The sequence below is a fragment of the Podarcis muralis genome, chromosome 2 (genome assembly GCF_964188315.1).
Source record: "Podarcis muralis chromosome 2, rPodMur119.hap1.1, whole genome shotgun sequence".
NCBI lineage: Eukaryota > Metazoa > Chordata > Lepidosauria > Squamata > Lacertidae > Podarcis > Podarcis muralis.
In genome coordinates, this window is record NC_135656.1 from 65813200 (window position 1) to 65836017 (window position 22818).

Genomic DNA, 22818 nt, shown 5'->3' on the forward strand with positions numbered 1-22818 from the left:
CAGCAGTATATGGAGTGTTGTTGGCCTGGTGAACATTGGGGCTAAGTGTGTATAGTATTACAGCCCAGTCTGCATTCTAATCCATAGTTAGGTAAAGGTAAAAGGACCCCTGACCATTAGGTCCAGTCGTGGCCGACTCTGGGGTTGTGGCGCTCATCTCGCTTTATTGGCCAAGGGAGCCGGCGTCCAGCTTCCGGGTCATGTGGCCAGCATGACTAAGCCACTTCTGGCGAACCAGAGCAGCGCATGGAAACGCCATTTACCTTTCCGCCAGTGCGGTACCTATTTATCTACTTGCACTTGGAGGTGCTTTCGAACTGCTAGGTTGACAGGAGCAGGGACCGAGCAACGGGAGCTCACCCTGTTGTGGGGATTCGAACCGCCGACCTTCTGATCAGCAAGTCCTAGGCTCTGTGGTTTAACCCACAGTGCCACCCGCGTCCATAGTTACATCTTGCTTAATTCCCACTGGTTTTAATGGATCGTGTGTTTGCATGTTGGCCTGTTGTCTAATTTGATTCCATTTATTCTGAATCCCTAAGTTTTCTGGCACTGGTTCTATAACATAATCTTATTTTCCTTGAGTTTAGTTGTGAGTCTGAAAGCTTGGAGCCATGACGACTCACGTAACACTGGAGGATGCTCTGTCCAATGTGGACCTGCTGGAGGAGCTGCCATTACCTGATCAGCAGCCATGCATCGAGCCACCTCCATCGTCTATCATGTACCAGGTAAACAGCAGGTCTTCAAACATTTTATTCTAGGGCCTGCATGCTTTTGCCATTCATTTCTGCAGTTCATGGTATTATGAAGTCAAGCAGAAAACATTGTGATTGGGGAAATATGTAATACAGTAAGCAACAAAGGATGACTGCAAAGGTTGCAAGGTTTCTAGCTGGGGCAATCAGAAGAAGGTCCACTATTTGATTGCTGATTCATGACCCTAAACTGTGTTTTATGTAATCGGCTTTTTATTTTGTTATCTGTACATCCCAATGTTCTATTGTTGCTATGGCCGATGGCTGACACAAATAGGCTGTAGTGAAGTATTTTGCAAACCTTCAAAGTGGCATATCCACTACTCACATCTGTTACCAAGTTTGACCGTATCACGCCGTGCAACCAGTGTAAATCTGCTAAAACTGGTCAGTGCTACACCAGCTGATGTTACACCATGCTCTTTTAATAATAAATTCTTCCACAAGGAGTTACAAAAAATCAGGGAAGTTGTTTCCTGTGTTGGTCTAAATATTTTCAACAGAGCAAGAAGCTGAAAGTTTGAGATGGAGGTGGGAAGCTGTGGGTGATTAAATCCTATGCCTCAAGTTCTTTCTGTTTTGACTATTTAGATAATAAAAAATGACTGAGGTGGAAGAGTACTTATACCACTGAGATTCCAGGCCTTAATAAAGTTTCAGTACTCTTCCCTCATATATATATATATTTCCCTCTCTCGCATTGCATGCTTTCTCTGGGGAAAGTTTGACTGACGCTGACCCCGGTGAAAGCGCGGAAACCTTTTCTGGTACAACAGTTTCCTTCCTGAGATTGATTGACTATCTTTCAAACAGGGCTATGATCCCTTTGCTTCCCTTTCCATGCTGTCTTGTGGAAGCATGTATTGGTTATAGGTGTGCATTCTAAGCACAGTAATGATCAAGTAAGCATGAATTCACTCATCCAGATTGTTGGCTACTGCCTTGTGAATGACCACACCATATGGTTTATTAAAACCTGCTACTATGGCTTCCCTTGTTGACTAATTACTTGAGGTGATAAAAGACAATGACACTGTAGTGAGTGCATAATAAATCTATGTGTTCCAGCTGTCAAATAAGTGTTACTCTGTGTGTGAGTGCTTGCTCTAACTGTGAGCGGCATTAACCCTTGCTTTTTGATTTGCTCTCAGGCCAACTTTGACACCAATTTTGAAGACAGAAATGCCTTTGTAACTGGCATTGCCAGGTATATTGAACAAGCTACAGTGCACTCAAGCATGGTAAGTGCCATAGACTGTACACAGCTGCCTACACTAAAGGGGACTCGGTGTGCAGTTGGTTGAAGTGTAATTGTTTTTTTGTGGTAACCAGCACTGCCGTTCTGCCAAAATGTGTGTCTGTCTTCCAGAATGAGATGCTGGAGGAAGGGCATGAATATGCAGTGATGCTTTATACCTGGAGGAGCTGTTCCAGGGCCATTCCCCAGGTAAGATGTACAGTTGGACTCAAGCCCAGCCCACTCAGACAGAAATTACAGAAATTACAGTCCAGGGGGAACAAGGGATGGAAATATTTAGAAGCATAGGGGCTCTGATTTGGGTCTTGGGTGAGGATAATACACGTTTTCCATCTTCTCACTATCAAAATGTTCATGAAGCGGTGCTGAGGTTCTGAGTTTGTGTGATCAGGGTGGGGTGGCTTTAAGAGGGGATTAGACAAATTCATGGATGATAAGGCTATCAGTATCTACTAGCTATAATGGCTGTGCTCTTCTTCCATGGTTGGAGGCAGTATACTTCTGAATATCAGTTGCTGAAGACCACAGGATGGGAGAGAGATGTTGTGCTTAGGGCCTGCTTGCATTTAGTTGGCCACTGTGAGAACAGGATGCTGGGCTGGTTGGGCCATTGGCCAGATCCAACAGACTCTTCTTATGTTCTTATGGGCCTTTGCTACTGGGTCAGGAGCTTGTCTTCTGGCCATCCAAATTTTCTCCCAATGTGTTTGTTAAGATGCCCATATTAAACACAAATCAGCAATGTCATTCCTATTTCATCAGCATAAGCTTCCAAATGCCATACAGGTCACAGAGAATAGCATTGCACCAAGCACTGTTGAGGCCTCCCCTGGGCTATTATGATTAACTTATAAATACCATTTCCAGTGTGAATTCAGTATGATACCAGATTGCTCTATATGCAGCCTGGGAAATACTCTAATTCAGCAAGCAGCGCCGGTATTGGTGCCATTATGGACTCCAAGCTGGATCAATATGCAGTTCTCCTAAGGGTTATCTTTTGCTGTTTGACTAATGCGTCCCTATCCCTTTAGCCTTTGTAAATCCCAGCTGAATATTTCCTTGCTTCCCATGAATTTTTGATCACTTGCTCTAGTTTCTTGCTTCGATCACTGAAGCATATTGCAGGCGAATTTATGCAAACCCGGTTAAAAGACCACTAGATCATACTGATGAAGGGAATGACTCTTAGGAGAGAAAGAAAAAAATTGTGCACAAATTCTTGAGAGCCTGATGTATCTACTTCTGTTGTTCTGCCTATCTGGCATGCAGTGTATGCTACACTTCAGTTAACTTCACAGAGGCTTCATGTGTATTTATTCAATCTGTTTCTAGTTCACCTTTTAGGTCACAAGCACTCACAAAACTGCTTACAATAAAAATCTATGTAGGGCACCATCGATAAAGCTTAGTGGAAGAAATAAGAAATCTTTTGGTGCCGCTTCAAGGCCACAAGAGAGGGAGCCAACCAGAATTCTGGGGGAGGTACCGGTAATTGCAGAAGTTTGTGGAGCCATCACTGACAAGGCTCTCCCTAGTACCTGCTAACACTATTGACTTTAGTGTCAGGCTAGAGAACAGGGCCTTTGAAGCCAATAATTGGGCTCTGGCAGGTTCTTATAGGTATAGGCTGTCGTCCTACAGAAGATCTCTTTCTTCAGCTAGTCATTTAATATATGCAAATAAGTGTAGAATTTGTAATCTGGTCTTATTGAGTGTGGAAGTTTTTTTCTTCTAAAGGAAAATAATTAAAAGCAGTGTTTTTTATTTAAATTGCTTTGGAAGATAAATAAGATTTGAGTTAAATAAAAAAACAAAAACTTTAGAAAATTTAGCAACAAAAAAAGTAAGGGATGAAAATGAAAATGCAATTTTATGATGTCTTCCCATATGCAAATAGAAACAAAGTGTTAAGCAAATATAAAGTATGCTCTGCTGGCCAAATATCATTTTTGATATATATTACTATTTAGAAAATGCTCACAAAATTATTTGGCTTGGTGACTCTCCTTATCACAGTTCTCTGTCACGCTGCTTTCAAAGTAAAAAAGCAGAACATTTGTCCCATTAGGATAACTAATGAAAATAGGTGTTGTCCTTCAGGTAAAGTGCAATGAACAGCCAAATCGGGTTGAGATTTATGAAAAGACTGTGGAAGTCTTGGAGCCAGAAGTTACAAAGCTCATGAAGTTCATGTATTTTCAGGTAGGTTTTGGGGGAGCTTCAAAATTCCTATGTTTCAATATGATCTCCTTTGCCTATCAGCATGGTCTGTTCTGATGTTGCAGAGTAAAGCTGAAAATGCTTCTAGGAATGTGCCTTAGTTCACCGTATCTCATTGCAGGGAGGTGGGAGACCAGTGTGCCTGCTTTAAATTTGGCGCATTTGCCAAAAATGTAACATTATTCTTTTCATTCACATAGCTGACCTATTTGAAGTTCTTAGTTGACATGATTCAACTTTGGGTGGGATTCAGCTAATGAGTCCTGCCAGCAGAAGTCCTTGCACAGGGCTGGGAAAGAGGGGATCATCTGGCAAGCCCAAACACTTGCCTTGACGGAACAATCGCCTTAGTGCAGCATTGGATTCCTTCCATACTATTTTCAAAACTGTCTGTGCCTTCCACCTGTTGAGTCAACAAACTACTTGCATAACTGATGTGGGCAAAGTTTTAGTCTCTCAAATTCAGTTTCGGTCTTTACTTGTGACACAAAACATAGTTCAAACTAGCAACCCATAGAATATGATCTCAGGTGATGACAACCTTTTGAAGCAGATGTTTTTCCTCTTCAACGTAGCAGTATAAAGAAAAGCAGCCAAATCAGTGGTCTGCCCAAAGGACCTAAACACTTTTTTGAGGGACACTAAATAGAATAGCAATGTTGGGGTCAGGTCTGAGAACCATTTTCTGCTTCAGGTATGCTGCTCTGAGCACCAAATGTGGGTTTGTTTTCTTTCCTGTAAGATTATCGGTCAGCAATTTTGAACATGTGTTTTGAGATCTGCAATTTCTACCTGAAAAGCTGCAGGGGACAAGCAGAAGAGAACATTAACATTTCATTTTCACATTTTATTCATCTCAGCAGGTAAAACTGCCCTGCTGCTTGCTGAGTTGATATTTGTTTATTTCAGACTATCTATCTATCATCTTTCTATCTATCAGCTAACTTACAAACTACATACATACTATTCAACCACTTTTGTTGCTTGAATTTTCCTCGTTGAGAAAGCTAAAAGGTCAATATTTGGAACAATGATTTCAACTGCTGGGTGGAAACATGGTAATGTTGAGCTGAAAAAGAGAAAGAGCAGGCGATGGGATCCTGATCCTAGTCAGAACAAGGCTATTCTCAGCAACTATTTGCTCAAGGCCTTCCCATTTCACCCCACCTCTGAATTACCCATTTGTTTCTGTTTTCCAGAGAAAGGCCATTGAGCGATTCTGCAGCGAGGTAAAACGTTTGTGTCACGCAGAGAGAAGGAAAGACTTTGTTTCTGAAGCGTATCTACTGACATTGGGAAAGTTTATCAACATGTTTGCTGTCCTGGATGAATTGAAAAATATGAAGTGCAGTGTCAAAAATGACCACTCTGCCTACAAAAGGTGAGATTGGTGAATGCCCATGCATTTTTAGTGTTGCCGTTCTGAGAGGGTGAATTGTTGGGACCTTTGGAATTAGGCCCTGTGTTATTCCAGCAGTCTATGAGAAATATTTAGCAGTAGAAATCTATTTTTAGGGAAGCAAAGATAATGAAACGGAATGCTTCTCTTAACGTTATGGTGAAGGCTCTTTTTACAGGCCTGTATTACATAGCCACAAACTAGCATGGTATGTACAGAAATACCCTGGTCAAGGTAAGATTTCTGTTGTCTTTCAGAGCAGCCCAGTTTCTGAGGAAAATGGCTGATCCCCAGTCTATTCAGGAATCGCAGAACCTTTCCATGTTCCTAGCAAATCATAACAGGATCACACAGGTATGGTAGTTTTATATTCTTATTTTTTCTCCCGTCATATGCTCAGTGAAGTTACTACTGTTTTGCTTTTTATGTGTGTTATAAAGCTTTAATTCCTGTTTTTAAGTCGTAGACTGTCCTCTTGAACATAAGATAGAATTATTTAAATAATTAAAGTTAAATAATTTAGCAAAGTTAAAATAATTGACCTCTGTTTGAGGCCTTTAGTCTAGGATTGTTGTCAGATTGTTGTCCTTTGTACCTGCATTTGTTATCTGGAAAGGCCATAACCAATACTTATTGGCTCTGTACACTGAAGTAATTAAATTTTCACAGTCTTGGAACATTTTAATTTTTTGTCCTTTTGTTTGAAATTACTGAGGGTCTTGTGGGTTGTTACGTTTTTTTTTAAGTGCCTGCATCAGCAGCTAGAAGTCATTCCAGGTTATGAGGAGTTGTTGGCTGATATTGTGAACATCTGTGTGGATTACTACGAAAACAAGATGTACTTGACGCCCAGTGAGAAGCATATGCTCCTAAAGGTAACGTCTCTACCTCTCTCCAAAGATGGGTTATCTGTCTCTTAATCTTTCCCTCTCTCATTGTGATCCCTGTTCTAAAAATAAATGTTTTTATGGTTCCTGGTTATTTTCCTCCCCATTTTGCTTCCACTTTTTTTTCTTTCAGCTCTTCATGAAGACACAACAGCCCTTTATTTACAAATGGGATCAAGTCTTTGGCAGAGTCAGTTTAATGCCTCTTCCTTCCACATATTTTACTACTACTACTGTACTATTATTACTAATAATACTTATATCCCACTTCATAGTCCTGACAGGCTCTCAAAGCAGCTTACATAAGATTTCTCACAATAAAAACCATATTCAGGTCTGGTATCGGGTACAAAAATAACATAGTATCCCTACAAGTTCCTTCCCTCATCCTTGGTGTTTCCCTTAGGCCCCTGCCGACTAGGCAACTGGTGTCTTTTAAGACAAGAGAGTGAGTTTGAGCAGCTGGCACTCACTCAGCCCATGATGTAGGCAGGCCTTCCCTTGCTTGCAGTTGCCAGTTGCCAGGCAACAGTTCCCACTGACGGGAGGCAATTGATATGTGCCTGCTTTGAGAGACCATTACTGTCTGAAAAGTGGGATAGAAAAGTAAGTAATGTACCCTCAGAGAATAAAGACCAGTCTTCAGGTGCTGTGAAACATTTCTTCTCCTAGTATGTAGTATTACCATTTCCTAGCATTACCATTTAAAAAACAACCCTTCCCTCACCTGTGTTGTCAGTCAGAGTAGACAATATTGGGCTAGATGCACAAAGTCTGGCATAGTATAAGGCAGCTTCTTATGCTTATTACTGAATTTCAGAAGAAATAAAATTGGAATTGATAAGCCGTAAACATCCCTAGCTGTGATGTTGGATTAGCTTATAACTTTCCCGAAAATATCACTGTTCTTCCCACCAGACCTCTATGCTTATCTCATTTTTGTGCTAGGTGATGGGCTTTGGTCTCTATCTCATGGACGGAAATGTCAGTAACATTTACAAACTAGATGCCAAGAAGAGAATCAACCTCAGTAAAATTGACAAGTTTTTCAAGGTCAGTGTCTGGCATTGCTTTGGCTTAGGATTGTCTCCAAAGGAATCTGTGGTCATGCTGCTTGGGATAGCTGTCAAGGGGCAAAGCAAGCACAATTTGTAAAAGATTGAGATGCTGGAATGCAATTGCATTGGAAATCTTCAGTGTCTGACATTACAGTAAGCTGAACAGCTGAGTTTTTGTTTGATGCCATGTTTGTGATATCGGATAACACTTGATAAAGTTGCAGCCTCCACCTGCTTCTTAGTGTGCGACTCTTTCCCATTTCCACCACTTTTCTTTGAGGAATATGGTCATGGTGCTGCTAACTGTCCATATTTGCAGTATTTCAGAGTCATTGTACTCACGTTCGATTTTTACAGCATGGCTATGGACTTTATCTTGGGTATTGCAATCTGTTCCTATGTTATGCAACAGGTAGACTCCACTTACACCCAGATATTGTGCCCACAGCATATAAGCTGTGAGCTGAAATAGTGAGAATCCATTCCCATCCCTGTTGAAAATGCTGTATTCTGTGTTATCAACAATGCTTTCATTACCATGAGTGGTGAATTTAAGTGCCTATTAATTTAAGCTACATAGGTAGGCAGGTGGGAGGTGCTGGAGTCAGTACTGTACAATTGTAAATGAAGCCTTCCAAATGTGTTGAGTATTTTAACACCATGCAAATATCCATGCTCAAAAAATTGTAACAAAAACTACAGGTGCATAATAGTTGGAAGGGGGTAGCAGGCTAGATAATGTGCCCATCAAGCCTTGGCTTCCCACCAATGTTAACCAATGCAATGTAGATCATGGAATGTGTCGCAAGCAGAAGGCAAGTACACTGTGGAGAGGATCCAGAGAACAGTTCTTCAGATAACCCTGCCCTCTTCAGTAACCAAGACACCAGTATCAGTTTTTTGAAAAATGCCAGTGGTGCCTTACTGCTTTTAGAATGGCCTTATTGGGGAGGACATTTGACAAAGTTCCACTTGCTCTGCCAGTGTGGAGAGAAATAAAATGGCAGACTTAATGAGGAAGAGCAAGGTGGCAGGTTGAGGTGCTCCTTGGAAAGCAACGTTTTGTTGAGATTCTGCCTCTCCTCAATGTTGTCACATGTAATATGTTTTCAAACATGGCAACAAAATTTGGCAGACAGCATATATTAAAAAGTTCACTATTTAATCGTTATCTGTGTTGCTGGCATCCCATGAGTGGACCCAATGACCACTTGTAAACTTTGCCAACCAAGTTTTGGAAGTCTGAAATCTGCTTCATGTGTTGTATGAAAAATGACTTCTCATGGTTGATGTCTATATTGTGAGGGTAATGAATGTGTGTAGGGGAGTCACTTGACTGAAAACATGTGGCAAAAATGTGTCCAAGAACATCAGCCTGTCATGATTTATGTTTTCCATGTGTTTCCAAAGTTAACATGTTTCTTCCAATCTTGTAGTGGTTACAACAGAGATGCACAGGGAACAAAGGAAAACTTAAGTTTTTCAAAATAAATTTCAACATAAAGGAATTTCACTCCTAGTAGCTGTAGCATGGAAGGGTCTTGCCATTTTAAGCAATGTTAGAATGAAGTACAGTGATTCCAAATAGCCAAAGCTTGTTTGAAAACCTGTGCTGTTCATTCTTTGGGATGGAGTTTGCAGACCGTTTTTCCTCCCAACAATGCCTTCGGAGTGACCTTACATCATGATGTGGTGTTAGTACAACTGAGGCACTGGGGGGGGGGACTGGACAGGCCAAATGTCTGCTGACTACAGCTGCTGCACACCACCAGTTGTGACAGAAAAAGTAACTTTCTGTTAAAGAAAAGTTTTATTAAAAATGTGTTTTGGGCCCCATTGTTGCCTTTGAAAACCTATCCAGTTTTCGCTGCCTGCTCCAAAATAACTTGGTTTTCTCTTCCCATTTTACCCACCCCCATCCCATCCCAATTCACCCCACAGCTTATCAGCAAGAGCTTTGGAACTGTACTATTATTCATAGCCACACACTATTCCTGTGATGAAGGCAAACTAGGATTGTCAAAGTTTAAACCTCTGGGGGCCCCCACCCTTTAGCAGCAACTTGACCTGTACCACTGCCAGATACATTCACCAGCTTGTGACCTCTGCTTGCTGTTGCTAGCTAATTAAGAAAACTGTGTTCCACTATGAAGTGTAACTTAAGAACTGCAGTTCATTTTAGCTTAATTGCATCCCTTTGGCTGCACGCCATCTGTTGCTCTTCAGATGTGACAATATTACTCTTCATTTACCAGCTGAACAATGTAACCTGATCTGTTTGTGATAGTAGCTTCTGTTTATCAACATAGCCTCACTCCCACCAGCAGGGTCCACTGCCAAGGACACTGAGTAGTGAAGGGAGTGAATTTTTTCATTTAAGGTACTTGTAAGTTTTTTGACCTTGCTATCCTTTGAAGCTGTGGGCTGGTTCCAAAATGAATTCCAGAACTCCCTGTCACACACATATGGGTGAGATCTACATGTTGTTACTGGTTTGCATGCTATATTTCTCCCAGGCTTGCAAATGACAGAGTGACTCCTGTATCCAACAAAGGATAAAACAGAAACCAATTTCTGATGCAGTGTTTCAGAAATGAGAAGCACCAAAAATCTACAGCCATCACTCTTGAAATTTAAACCCACTGAATTCATGTCTATGTTTTAATACAGTTAGCATAAACCGAGCTTTGTACCGCCTTGGAAGAAGAGAGAAGAAATTGCAAACAAAATATTAGGGAAGTAATGTATCTCAGACTACAGTTGTTACCATCACAGGAAGAATTACAGAAAGTACTGGGATAAAGAGACACTTCCTGTTAAAAGGGTCAAAGCATGGTGATACCCTTTCTCTTGTAGAACATTGCTGCTACCGTACTATGTGTTTTTTTGCTGTGTCTGTTTGGGCAAAGCATCTCAAGGCTGAATTTTCATACTGATTTTTTGATGAGTAGTTTTATTCATTGTCAGCTGTCATATGCTCCCATTTAGTGAGTCCTGAATATTTACTGGGGTACTGAATGCTCCCCAGGATATAGTAACATCTCACCATGTAGGTGACATCTTCAGAAGAAATGATCACCACACAAAAATGACCATCAAGAGTCACATCATGGTGATTTAACTGTGTGAATCTGGTTTGAGTCATTGAAACACCTCATGTATGTAATTACTCAATAAGGCTCTTTGCTCATCCAAAAGTTATTGGGAAGACTGTTCCAGAACTTTATTCATCTCTGGCGGTTAAGTACCCCTTTCTCCCCCAATCTCTTGTAGCCTCTCTGCCTTATTGAAACCATCTTTTGTTTTTTCTTCCAGCAGCTGCAGGTGGTTCCTTTATTCGGCGATATGCAGATAGAGCTGGCCAGATACATTAAGACCAGTGCTCACTATGAGGAGAACAAATCCAAGTGAGTGCCTGCCATAATGTCTCTTGGCTTTGGTGTGTCCTGGTCAAGAGAGGAAGTTGCCAGACACTTGCAACTCTCCTGCTCTCGTGTGTGAGGTTTGTGCATGGGTGCCTGCAATTGTGTGTGTGTGTGTCCATGTGATTGTGTTGCTGAGTGTGACTCTGTAGTAGTGAGTTCTTTTGAGGCCAGATGTGTGTGGGTTCATCATTCCTCATCCTTTCCTTGCTGTACCTTGGGTGAAAACCCCAATCTTGTGCAGAATTAGGTGTACCTAAACCCATTGAAATAAATTGTTTGGTTATAGTCCAAGCTATTCTCTGCTCCAGCGAAAAGAGTTCTTGCTTTGGAACCTTCGTTATCTTTCTCTGTTCTGTCCCTATTTTGACTGAGCCAAGGCTGTACCTCTATAACAGCACAACCAAGGAGCAGTTTTTGGACTCAATAAACTCTGACTCTTATTAGAGTGACATCTGTATTCCCTGATAGTTCCCCCACATCTTGCAGATTTTGTCACTGCCTAGAGTTATCTGCTTCCTGCTAGCTAGTGCTTCCTCCTTTCATCTGTTTCAGACACATGATCTCACCCAAGCTAGTCTCAGAAGCACTGATGTGAGACAATCTAGGCAAGACCCTAATTCCCCCTGCGTTCATTCCTGCCCTACCTTTTGATTGGATCCTTACTAGCTATGTCCATACCTAATCTTACAAAGACTTTCTGGATTACCATCAGAACGCTCATTAGTTAGACAGACATGCCAGTACCTTACGTCAGTTTTCCTCATCCTGGTGCCCTCCAGATGTTGAATTACAATTCCCATTATCCCTGACCATTTTGCTGGTGCTTATGGGATTTATAGTCCAGACCATCTGGAACGCATCAGGTTGAGGAAGGCTGCCATACTCATCTGTGTCTATGCTTATCTATGTACATGTTGTTCATAATTGTAAGCCTGAATAGGTATATCATGAGGATAGCTGTAGGTGACTGCAGGTATGAATGTGCATCAGATGTTGGTGGTTTGTGCTTAGAAAGGATATGAATGTATGAATGCCAGTATCTGAATGCATACAGGTGTGTTTGTACTTTTACAGACTGATAGATGTTCATGAGGATTGGAGCAAGTTTGATACTCATCAGTGTGTGTATATGGAGTGTGCTTATGTGATTGCAAGAATGTGTGCATGTGTGACAGCATGTATTGTGAATATATTTGTGAATGCCAAGTTCAGTGTCTGTACTTACCTGTCTGCCACCTGTTCTTGTATGCTTTTATGCTTGGCGACCATGAATGCAGCAGTTATGGATGGTTGTGCTGTGGATGTGAATGAGGTGTGCCTGCTCTGGGTAGTTTTTATCCGCATTTTTCAATAGGATCTAAAATTTTCCAGAGCATGGACACTGCAGTTTCTCTATCTGTCCGGTACAGACTACTTTTTTTCTCAGGGAAGATAGTAGGGGGTCAGCCTTGTAATTCAGGAATTTTAAACGGGTTTTTCAAAGAAATATAAGATGAAACCCACTGTTTCAAGCTGCAATCTATTTGAAGGGAATTGATGACATGGAAGTGGACACTGAACACCAAAGTATGCATACAACATGGCTCTGCTGCCTTAGATAGCATGTCAGTCATTGCTTAGCAAGGATCAATTTAAATAGATACACTGCTGAATATTCATTTGGTGATCTCCCACCTCAATTCACACATGCAAGACGATGCATGGGTGTTCTCTTGAAATGGAGGCACATGCAGCAATCTCCACGCAGTTGTGTTTCAAGCAGCCGTCCGTAGGGCCACTTGCATGCATGAGTTCTAAAGACTGCTGTTAAATGTGTTGCAAGAACTTGTTCTATATCACCTTTGCCGAAAACAACACCTTTGCTAAAATATTGCTCCACATCTCTCAGCTGGTATGTATTGGACAGCAACTTCCATTTCTTTTACACTCCACAAGCTGGTGCTGTCATTCTGTGACTTCCATGAAATCACCATGAATACAAGCCAAGTATGTGAAACTTGTTTCATGCGCTCTTGCTTGGATTCAGAGCAAGGCAAGTCCATGAAGTAGTCGTATATAGGAAGTGATCACCCTTACAGAGATTAAGCTTTCGAAAATGGCAGTGTCCTTTGGGTGCATCTTTATGTAACATTCTGAAGGTTGTATTCAGCATAGCATTAAAGCTAAGGTTCTGTCAGAGCAAGGACATCACCTTGCACAATGGAACATTCTCCCTCTCTTCTACCCCCATGTGCCAATTAAAGCTGTTCTGAAGTTTCCTCCAACTCTCCAGAGCAGATTTGGGACGGCACACAAAAGGAGGAAAGTGGGAGGAAGTCCTATTGCACCAGCAGTAATTCTTCTGCATGCAAAACTATTTCATTGAATACTGCCCTGGATTTTGTCATGTGTGTAAAGTATCTAACCAGTGGTTTCCCTCACCAGCATGTATGTGTGGTTTGTCACTGGTCATCCTTACCCCAGGCATAGGCAAAACCTGCTCTCCAGATGTTTTGAGACTACATTTCCCATCAACCCTGACCACTGGTCCTGTTAGCTAGGGATGATGGGAGTTGTAGTCCCAAAAACATCTGAAGGGCCGAGTTTGCCTATGCCTGTCCTAACTTGTTACACAGTCTGTTGGATCCTAACTGTCATGAATTAATTTCCACGGTATATGGAAAGGTTTTCCATTTGTGGAAGCTGTTTTAACAATTTGAATGTGAAATATTTCTTCCAGCTGTCCTCACTTACTAACAATTCCTTTTTCATTCAGTTTTCAGTCAGAGCAGCATGGCCCCCTGCAACTTTCTCCTTCCAGGGAGAACAGATTTTGGACTTTAACGGGCTGTAGAATTGTTTTCCTGCGCTTTCATACCCTGTCCTTTACTTTTCTTGCTCCTTATTCATTTCACCATTGCGCCGAGATGCAATTAACTATGTTTTTCTTGTATGGCCTTATAATTCTGACCATCCCTGTTAACTTGCCGATTCCTTTGGGGGAAGCAGGACACTGAAAGGGTAAGAGCAAAGTATTGAGATCATGGGACATCTGGCGATATAATTAGACATGACCATCCACTGTGAACATAGTTAACTTAACTGCGGCTACCATAATGTTACCAAGGAGACATAGTTCAGATTCCAAAAATGGGATAAAAACAATATATATATAAGTAATATATATATATATATAAGTAATTTCGTTGTCCCTGAGAGGGGGTAATGACAATAAAGATATTATTGTTATTATTATTATTATTATTATTATTATTTATTAATGCTTTTATGCTGAGATTGTGTGACATCTGAAGATATAATTAGAGATGGTCATCTACCGTCAACATAGTTAACATATCTGCATCTACCACAATATCACTGAAGAGAGCTAGTTCAGAGTCCAAAAACAAGATAAAAACAGCATCTGTATCTTTAAATAGCTAATGACCAAAAAAACCACAACACCTAGCAGATTTTGAATAGTGGAACAACATGGCAAAAGGCCAAATTGCACATCATGGTAAGCCATGGTTGGTGGCTTAATCATGAATAAGCAGCATTCTAGTGCACACACCCTAATCACTCCCACTTTGTTCTTCCTCTTAAGTGAATAGGAGCAACAGACCATGAAACTTGGCTTTTTGCTATGTCCAAATCTGGGGTTGTCATTTGTTTCTTCTGAAAAGACCACAATAACAAATCCAATATTTGTTCTAGGCTTGCCGATATTGTTTTGGGGGGAGGAACAAACCATGATCCTGGTTCAAACATAATGACAAACTAAGTTGCATTGCTTGTTGTTCCTTCTTGCACCAGAGAAGGAGTAATTGTGCAGTTTGTACTAGCACACTCCTCATGCTTGGTAAGTCATCAATAATGGCTTACTGTGATATGCAAACAGGGTCATTTTTTACTTGTTGCACCTATTTATTTATTTTAAGCATTTATATGGCCAGTTAATGAATCTGTAAACAATGCACATTTATCACAGGAAATGTTAGTGATTCAATTCAAACATCATACAAAAAGTTTAACTGTTGTTTTGGTGTGATGTACAAACTGACAAGCTGTAGTTTGAAATCGGCCAGTAAACCAGAATTAAAAAACATCTAGAGGCCTGTGCAGAATAAAAATTGGGGGAGCAGACTAGTTAATTTGCCTGTGCATTTGGAAACTCTAACTATGATTTGGGTTCTAAACCATGGTAGGAATAAACCATGGTTTGGTGTGATGTCTGAACTGAATCAATGAATTAATTGATTCAAAGTCTCATTTACAGAGAGCTACTCTGATGATTCTTTTGTGCCAGATAGGTATAATATAGGTATAATACACACAGACCCTGCAACTCAGTTTGTGGAATGGGGTTTTTGTTAGTTTTTGTTGCTGCTGCTGTTTTTGTTCTGAGCATATGAGGACTACTGCAGCGTGCTCTGAAGATGGTCCAGAAGGTACAGCTGTTGAAAAATTCTGCCACTTGGATTCTCATGGGGGCCAGAAAATATGAATGAGCAATTTTGTTCCGGTTGCTCTGAATACCAGTAGGTTTTTTGTCCCGACACAAAGTGCTGGTCTTAACCTTTAAAGCCCTCAGTGGCTTGAGTCCAGGTTATCTGAAGAACCACTTTCACCCCTGTAATCCTCGCAGTATGCTGACATCTGTCCCAGGGGCCCTCCTCAAGTGCCCACCATTAAAATCAGCTAGGTTGGCATGCACAAGGCATTCTCAGTGATGGCCCCCAAAACTATAGACCCCCCTTCAATAAACTTGTATCTTGTCCCTTCAACCGTGGCATCGAAGGCTTCCTTTTCATGCTGCCTTTAATTGATACCAGAGCAGCTTCTCGGATTAATCTCTACACTGGTTCTGCTGCAACTATTTGTACCTTGTTTCTCACTCCTTTTTAAATTGATTTGTGAGGACTTAGCCCTAAAAAGTGGCTCAAATCCTTCAAATAAGACAACGTATTGAGGAGATTTCTCCCCCCAGCTGTTGCTTTTGTGTTCCAGTCATACATTCACAATAAGAGAGATGCTGAAGACCAGTTTCCCTTTTCTCTCATGTCAGTCCAGTTTTCTCCATGACTGCAAAATAAGTGCATTATAGATGCTTCATGAAGGTATGAAAGATGAGGCCACAGTGTTGCCCTTGGTAAGTAATTGGCTGTGTAACATGTCATCCAGAGGGATATTGACCAGCACGCTTTCCCATGTGTTGTCCGGGTGAAGCAACAAGCGAAAGAATTGACATATTTACAGAGTGATGGAGCGAAAGTGTCTCAAGCAGTAACTGTTGCTCCACTGTGTTGAGTGTTACCCAGTTATATAAAGGCGTTGGTTTTCTGCCCAGGTGGACATGCACTCAGAGCAGCATCAGTCCCCAGTACAATATCTGCGAGCAGATGGTTCAGATCCGAGATGACCATATCCGCTTCATCTCCGAACTTGCTCGCTACAGCAACAGTGAGGTAAGCTTCCATGGAGGGGAACAAAGGCCCTGGAGCAATTTGTGGAATGAAAGGGGGAAGGGTTGGATGTAGACCTGGGGAAATGCTCAGAAATGCTTAGCGGGTAAATCTCATGTGTAATGTTAAAGTGTAGATAAAACCACCCCTCAAGAGTGGGAGTTAACTACTCTGTTTTCCGGGTTTACTTTATTCAGTATTTTCACTGCCCCTACCCACTTTTAGCTAACCCAAAGGAGAGTAGCATCCTGGTTGTGTTTCTGTTTTTTTTAACTTGCCAGATCCCTGGGCTAAACTTTTTGTGCCATGCTTTTAACCTTCCTATGCACTGTACTTCTTCCTGTAAACTGCCACATACTTTCAACCTTTCTCTGAACTTCTTGTGCTTCTGTTGCAGAAGACCCCCAAATCAAAAGCAACCATTTTACAACATAAAGACAAATGCAGAATGGCCAAAACTCATCCTCCATACCCACCATTATTACAGGGTCCATATCCACTCTGTAATGTGCCACTTTCTGAGTTTCCAGTTTCCCATCTCTGACTCCTTATTCCTGTTTCGTTTTCCACTTAGCACAATGTCTCAGTTCTTCTACACCAGCTCCCTTTTCTTCAGTGCTGTCATTTCCATTTTTTGTGCAACTGTTTACTTTTTCTTGCTCAGACCTGAAACTCAGTTAAGGGAGAGGGTAGTACTTTTAAAAAAAGATATGATAGTGGCATCGGATAAGATACAGTTGTTAAGCTACAATAGGCATGTGTCCCTCAGACAGAGGTACTTATCTGATGTTCTCCAGGTTGTGACTGGCTCAGGACTGGACAGCCAGAAGTCAGATGAGGAATACAGGGAGCTTTTTGACTTGGCTTTACGGGGACTGCAGCTTCTGTCCAAGTGGAGTGCACATGTTATGGAAGTGGTAAGTAGTGGCTATAGACATACAATACTCAGGGTGTCAGATGTGTTTAATTCTTATTCAGCCTGATTGGTGGCCATCGATTACCACGCCACAAAACTTAACGTAAATAAAGCAAGGATTTTGCATACAGTGGAGGAGTTGTGAGATCGTGAAATTGTTTCACTAAGATTTTTCTCAAATGACAAGCAGTGGTTGAACAATATCTGCTTTTGTTTTCTCTATTCAGTATTCTTGGAAGCTGGTCCATCCTACTGATAAGTTTTGTAACAAAGATTGCCCAGGCACCGCTGAGGAGTACGAAAGAGCCACACGGTACAATTACACCAGTGAGGAGAAGTTTGCGTTTGTGGAGGTGGGTGGCTGCATTGTCTCAATATGTTCAAAGTGGCAAATGTCTCTTGGAAAAGGGTGGTTAGAGTGCTAGCGTGTGAGGTTCAATATACTTGGGATTAAACATTTTCTCCTTTGGCCAAGTTGTTTCTGCTATGTTTTTTATCTGTTAGGGCTTGTATACATGGTAAAACAACACCAGTGCCACTGAACACTACCAGTGTTACGGTTTTTCCATACTTACTTTTCTCCATGCTCTTTCCAAGCACATGCCCATGCTTTAAAGCTCCATGTCAGAGCATCTTTTTCTTTCTCCAGAGTTTTTCCTATGAAAACCTGCTCTTTAAAGCTGAATCAGAGCAAATGGCAATTTGGGTTTTCTACAGATTCCCATTTGCTCCGATTCAGCAATCCAAACATTAGTGGGGGGAAATTGACTTAGCATGTTTCCCTTTACTGCATGAGGGCATTGAAAATAAAGGATCCTTTTTTATCTTTAATTACTCAGGTGATTGCTATGATAAAAGGTCTGCAGGTGCTCATGGGCCGCATGGAGAGTGTTTTCAACCAAGCCATCAGGAACACAATCTATGCAGCTCTGCAGGATTTTGCTCAGGTGACACTGAGAGAGCCACTAAGGCAAGCTGTCAGGAAGAAAAAGAATGTCCTAATCAGGTGAGGCCGGCCTTCCCAATACAAGCAAAACTTGACTGTGAACTCTTAAGGGAGAAACCAGATGCTGCATTCAACACAATACTGTCAAAAGTGGTAGCCCTGAATGCGGTTCCCCCAGAGTTAATCCATTTTGTGGCATTATCACATTAAGCTTTTCCCCTCTGATGTTCCATATCATTGGCTCCTTCTGATAGGGGTGGAGCAACACACAACTGAATGAGGTCACAGCAGGAGTTAGCATCTCTGAACATTAGGGAGGGAGGGAGGGAAAATTTGACATGGGTTTGGTGGCAACTCCATGTCAATCATAATTTAGTTCTACTCTTAGATGTACCTTTGTTTCTACATAATACTCAAGAGCTGTGTTGGAAGAAAAGAACAATAGCAGCTATTGACATGGTTAAAACCTGCATCCATAATCTCAGGATGTTCCTAAGCAATAAAGACAAAGGTTCACAATCCCCCAACAATTGCAGGATTGTCCAAGGGCTTGTGTGAAACCATAGCAGGATGATGATGATTATGATTGGATAAACAGACAACACCAACATTCCCATGTATTTTAATAAACAGCTTTATTAATAAACTCCAAAGGGCCACATGCATAGGGTTCTTCTGTTTATGTATAAAACTCTGACTTACCTGTGGCTGGAAGGTAAGGATCACATAAGCTGTGTCACCCATTTTGGCCTCTGGCCACAGTACCACTGGCCCTATCAGGTTGCCCATGAGGCACTGTGGCCCCAAGGCTTTTAAAAAGACCCACACTCAGTGGCGTAGCGTGGGTTGTCAGCACCCGGGGCAAGGCAAGTAATTTGTGCCCCCTAACCCGTGGATTTGCGCCCCCTAACCCGTGGATTTGCGCCCCCTAACCTGTGGATTTGCCCTAACCCCAGATGTTGCGCCAGGTGCGGCCGGCCCCCCCTGCACCCCCCACGCTACGCCACTGCCCACACTGCTCCTGTATTAATTGTATCTTTCCACCAATCCTGTGAGGTAGGCCAGTCTGAAGAAACAGTGATTTACTAGGCCCTATTCAGTGGAGAGTTGAATCGAATTTCTTTCATCTTCCTAGTGTCCTCCAGGCAATTAGAAAGACAATCTGTGATTGGGAGGGAGGGCGTGAGCCTCCAAATGACCCCTGTCTGAGAGGCGAGAAGGACCCCAAAGGTGGTTTCGATATCAAGGTCCCACGCCGAGCTGTAGGGCCTTCTAGCACACAGGTATGTACCTCCTTCTCTGCTGAGAGCAGTTTGGGACTCGAAGGTGTTGTGTCTGTAAACTAAACATTTAGAATGCTTTTGTTTCAAAGTTTCTCTTTAACACCAGCCACACTGTCTTAATTATATCATGTATAATTATGTGATGTGTGAATTACGTTCTGTGAATCGCACTGTCCTGCGCAAGTAGGATGCTGCAGTTCGTAACATTGTTTGCTGTTCTAAACGTGCAGTTGGCTCGCAGTTCAGTCTTAAACACATTGGTTATAAAAGGAGGAGCCTCTCCAGTAACATCAACCTGCTTGTCCACTTTTCCTTTTCAAGGAGCCTTGATCTTCCTGACAAATAGATATCAACACTATTAACTCAGGTGGTGTAGGTCACATCTTGGGTACTCTGGAAGTCTGGTTAGATCCTCTCACCTAATAGGTGATTGGCACTGTCAGAAATTAAAAACTAGTAAATGGTGCTGGAGTATTACGTGTACATCATGGAGGCTGGAAATGGTGTTTTCATTCCCCTCCCCCTCCACAGTAGTTCTCTGAGGGACAAGATATATTCCAATCAACACATAACACACAGGACCTTTCATATTCATTTGTTTGGAGCTATTTAAAAGGTAAAGGGACCCCTGAGCATTAGGTCCATTCGTGTCTGGGGTTGCGGCGCTCATCTCGCTTTATTGGCCAAGGGAGCCAGCGTACAGCTTCCGAGTCATGTGGCCAGCATGACTAAGCTGCTTCTGGCGAACCAGAGCAACACACGGAAACGCCGTTTACCTTTTCAACGGGAGCTCACCCCGTCTCTGGGATTTGAACCACCAACCTTCTGATCGGCAAGTTCTAGGCTCTGTGGGTTAAACCACCCGCGTCCCCCTTGGAGCTATTTACTTGGAAGTAAATTTTAATACTACCCATGGTGTCTGCTTCTGCATAGTTATTATCAGTAACCCAGTGCTAAGCATCAACATGATGGCACACTTACAGATCTTCCTGCTTCTAGCCTGGCAATTGTGCCACGCAGAGGCAGAAGAGGGCACATCCTTGCTGCCCTCCCCTAGTCACCTAGACACAGTTGTCTAGGATGAGATCAGATCTCCATTCTTACTTGCCTTCCCCAACCTGGTGCCCTCCAGAAGTTTTGGATTCCTGTTCCCATCACCCCTGACCATCGGCCACGCTGTCTGGGGCTGATGGGAGCTGTACTACAGTGTTCCAGGTTGAGCAAAGCAATTAAGTGGCATGGGAAATATAAATTGCCCGCAAGCTTTTGAGCTGGAATTTTGTTTATAGGTTTTTATGAAAGATGAAGTACAGATGAACTGACTCTTGAGCAGTCATTAGCTGTAGGAGATGATGCAAACTCCCGCTTATGCAGGGGTTACATTCCAAGGCACTGTACGCATCAGTGAAAGTGCATATATTTGAAAAACAATTGGAAAAGCCTACAAACATTCTTGAAAACCCCTTAAAAAATCCAGCAGCACTTATCAGCCACCCACATCCACCACAATAGCTCTCTCCAAACTTTGCTCAAACCCCAACCCTCCATAGGCCTCAGTGGTTGGTGCAAGGGCTCTTGGGATTGCACTTGCAAAGGCTCTTGGGATTGCTAGGTGCTGTTTCCATGCCTCTTCTTACCTTTCTAGGACTGTTTTTGCCTTTTTAAAAGTCACTTCTGGGTTTGGCACGATTCACTTGGAAGTAAATTTTATTGTGACTGTATGCGCAGTCATGTACATATTGAACACACGTAAATGGGGGGTTGCCTGCATAATAAGAATAATCGCTCTCCTCTTGCAGCTTTATATGGTGAGAACCATGCTGGAATCGCTCATTGCAGACAAAAGTGGCTCAAAGAAGACTCTCAGGAGCAGCCTGGATGGACCAATAGTTCTGGCCATTGAAGAGTTCCACAAACAGTCCTTCTTCTTCACTCATCTTCTCAACATTAGTGGTAGGTACTAACAGTCGCAGGTTTGATATGAATGTATGTTTGGTGTGTGTAATACGTCAAGGATAGTAGCGTCTCAGGCAGCCTTTCTGTTGATATGAATACATGTTTGATAAGAGTTAACATTTCAAAGGATAGTAGCATCTGGGGCAATCTCTCCCATTTCCTGCAGCTCATATTAAGGTGCTTTTAGATCTGGATGTGAACTTTCTCAGAAATTGCTATGCATGTGTGTTTAAACTGGTTTCTTGAATACAGTAGTGTATGGTCATGAAGCATACTTATATCTTAAAATAGAAATTGTATATCATGTACATACTCTTTTCTTAACTCAGATATGCTTTTATATCCGATATATATTATAATTTATAATAATAGCAGATGTAGACTAGCCTTCTGCTCATCCTTCATCAGCGTTAAACCTTCCTCCGCTATTTGTGTTTGTAGAGGCCCTCCAACAATGCTGTGACCTATCCCAGCTTTGGTTCCGGGAATTTTTTCTGGAGTTGACCATGGGCCGCCGGATTCAGTTCCCTATTGAGATGTCTATGCCTTGGATTCTAACAGATCACATCCTGGAAACCAAAGAACCTTCTATGATGGAGTAAGATCTCAAAGATGTTGTGGAATGCATCTGTGGAAATAAATGGGTTGGATATCTTTGAGATGCCAAACTGAAGGCATTTGTCTTTATTGTAGCATGTATTTCTTCTAGCATGTAAAAGGAAATAGTGGCCTAGTGTCCAAGGTCAGGTACTATGCCTTCTGTACTTGCCTTTCATTTGGGGTACATTGTCTCCTTTTGCCATCAGAAGGGTGGATGGCAATGAGGACTGTCTTAAAGGGTAAGCCAGATGTTTTGCCTAATTGGGGGGGTGTCCTCAGGGGATGCATAAAATCAGCATTCATCGCTCCAATCTTTTTAGGACTTGTGAAACAAGTGAGATTGATTTATGGCAGTGGGGGTATGTTTCACTTGGGTAGTTCAGACTCTTGCATCAGTTTCAGTTTGTGTGTGTGAAGAAATTTGTTTTTAAAAGTCAGAGTATTAATAACATGCATTGTTAAATTGTAAATATTGATTACATTTTATTCACAAAACTAAGTTTCCACTGGATGTGCTTGCTTGGTTGGTTTTTAAACACATGCTTACGAAGTGGCCATGGCACACTGAAATGCAGGTCCTGATCTCTCTGACAAAAAGCCCTTCCTGAGGAGGCCAGGAATTGAACCTGGTACCTTCTGCGTGCAAAGCAGATGCTGTACCAGTG

General features: G+C 42.0%; 1 protein-coding gene across 5 annotated transcripts in view; it reads left to right on the forward strand.

Moving 5' to 3' along the window:
- Positions 1-22818, forward strand: part of CYFIP2 (cytoplasmic FMR1 interacting protein 2) — a 65927-nt gene that overhangs the window by 11512 nt on the left and 31597 nt on the right. For 3 of the 5 annotated variants that reach the window (XM_028718364.2, XM_028718361.2, XM_028718362.2), the window contains exons 2-17: positions 591-731; positions 1910-1999; positions 2128-2205; positions 4120-4221; positions 5439-5620; positions 5896-5992; positions 6385-6513; positions 7474-7578; positions 10899-10990; positions 16338-16455; positions 17250-17369; positions 17596-17721; positions 18208-18374; positions 19450-19597; positions 21397-21550; positions 21995-22151. In XM_028718364.2, the coding sequence (XP_028574197.1) occupies positions 615-731; positions 1910-1999; positions 2128-2205; positions 4120-4221; positions 5439-5620; positions 5896-5992; positions 6385-6513; positions 7474-7578; positions 10899-10990; positions 16338-16455; positions 17250-17369; positions 17596-17721; positions 18208-18374; positions 19450-19597; positions 21397-21550; positions 21995-22151 (1982 nt within the window). In that variant the 5' untranslated portion in view covers positions 591-614. Of the gene's footprint in view, positions 1-590; positions 732-1909; positions 2000-2127; positions 2206-4119; positions 4222-5438; positions 5621-5895; positions 5993-6384; positions 6514-7473; positions 7579-10898; positions 10991-16337; positions 16456-17249; positions 17370-17595; positions 17722-18207; positions 18375-19449; positions 19598-21396; positions 21551-21994; positions 22152-22818 lie in introns of those variants that run through there. The other 2 variants (XM_028718363.2, XM_028718365.2) reach the window with 2 other exon arrangements.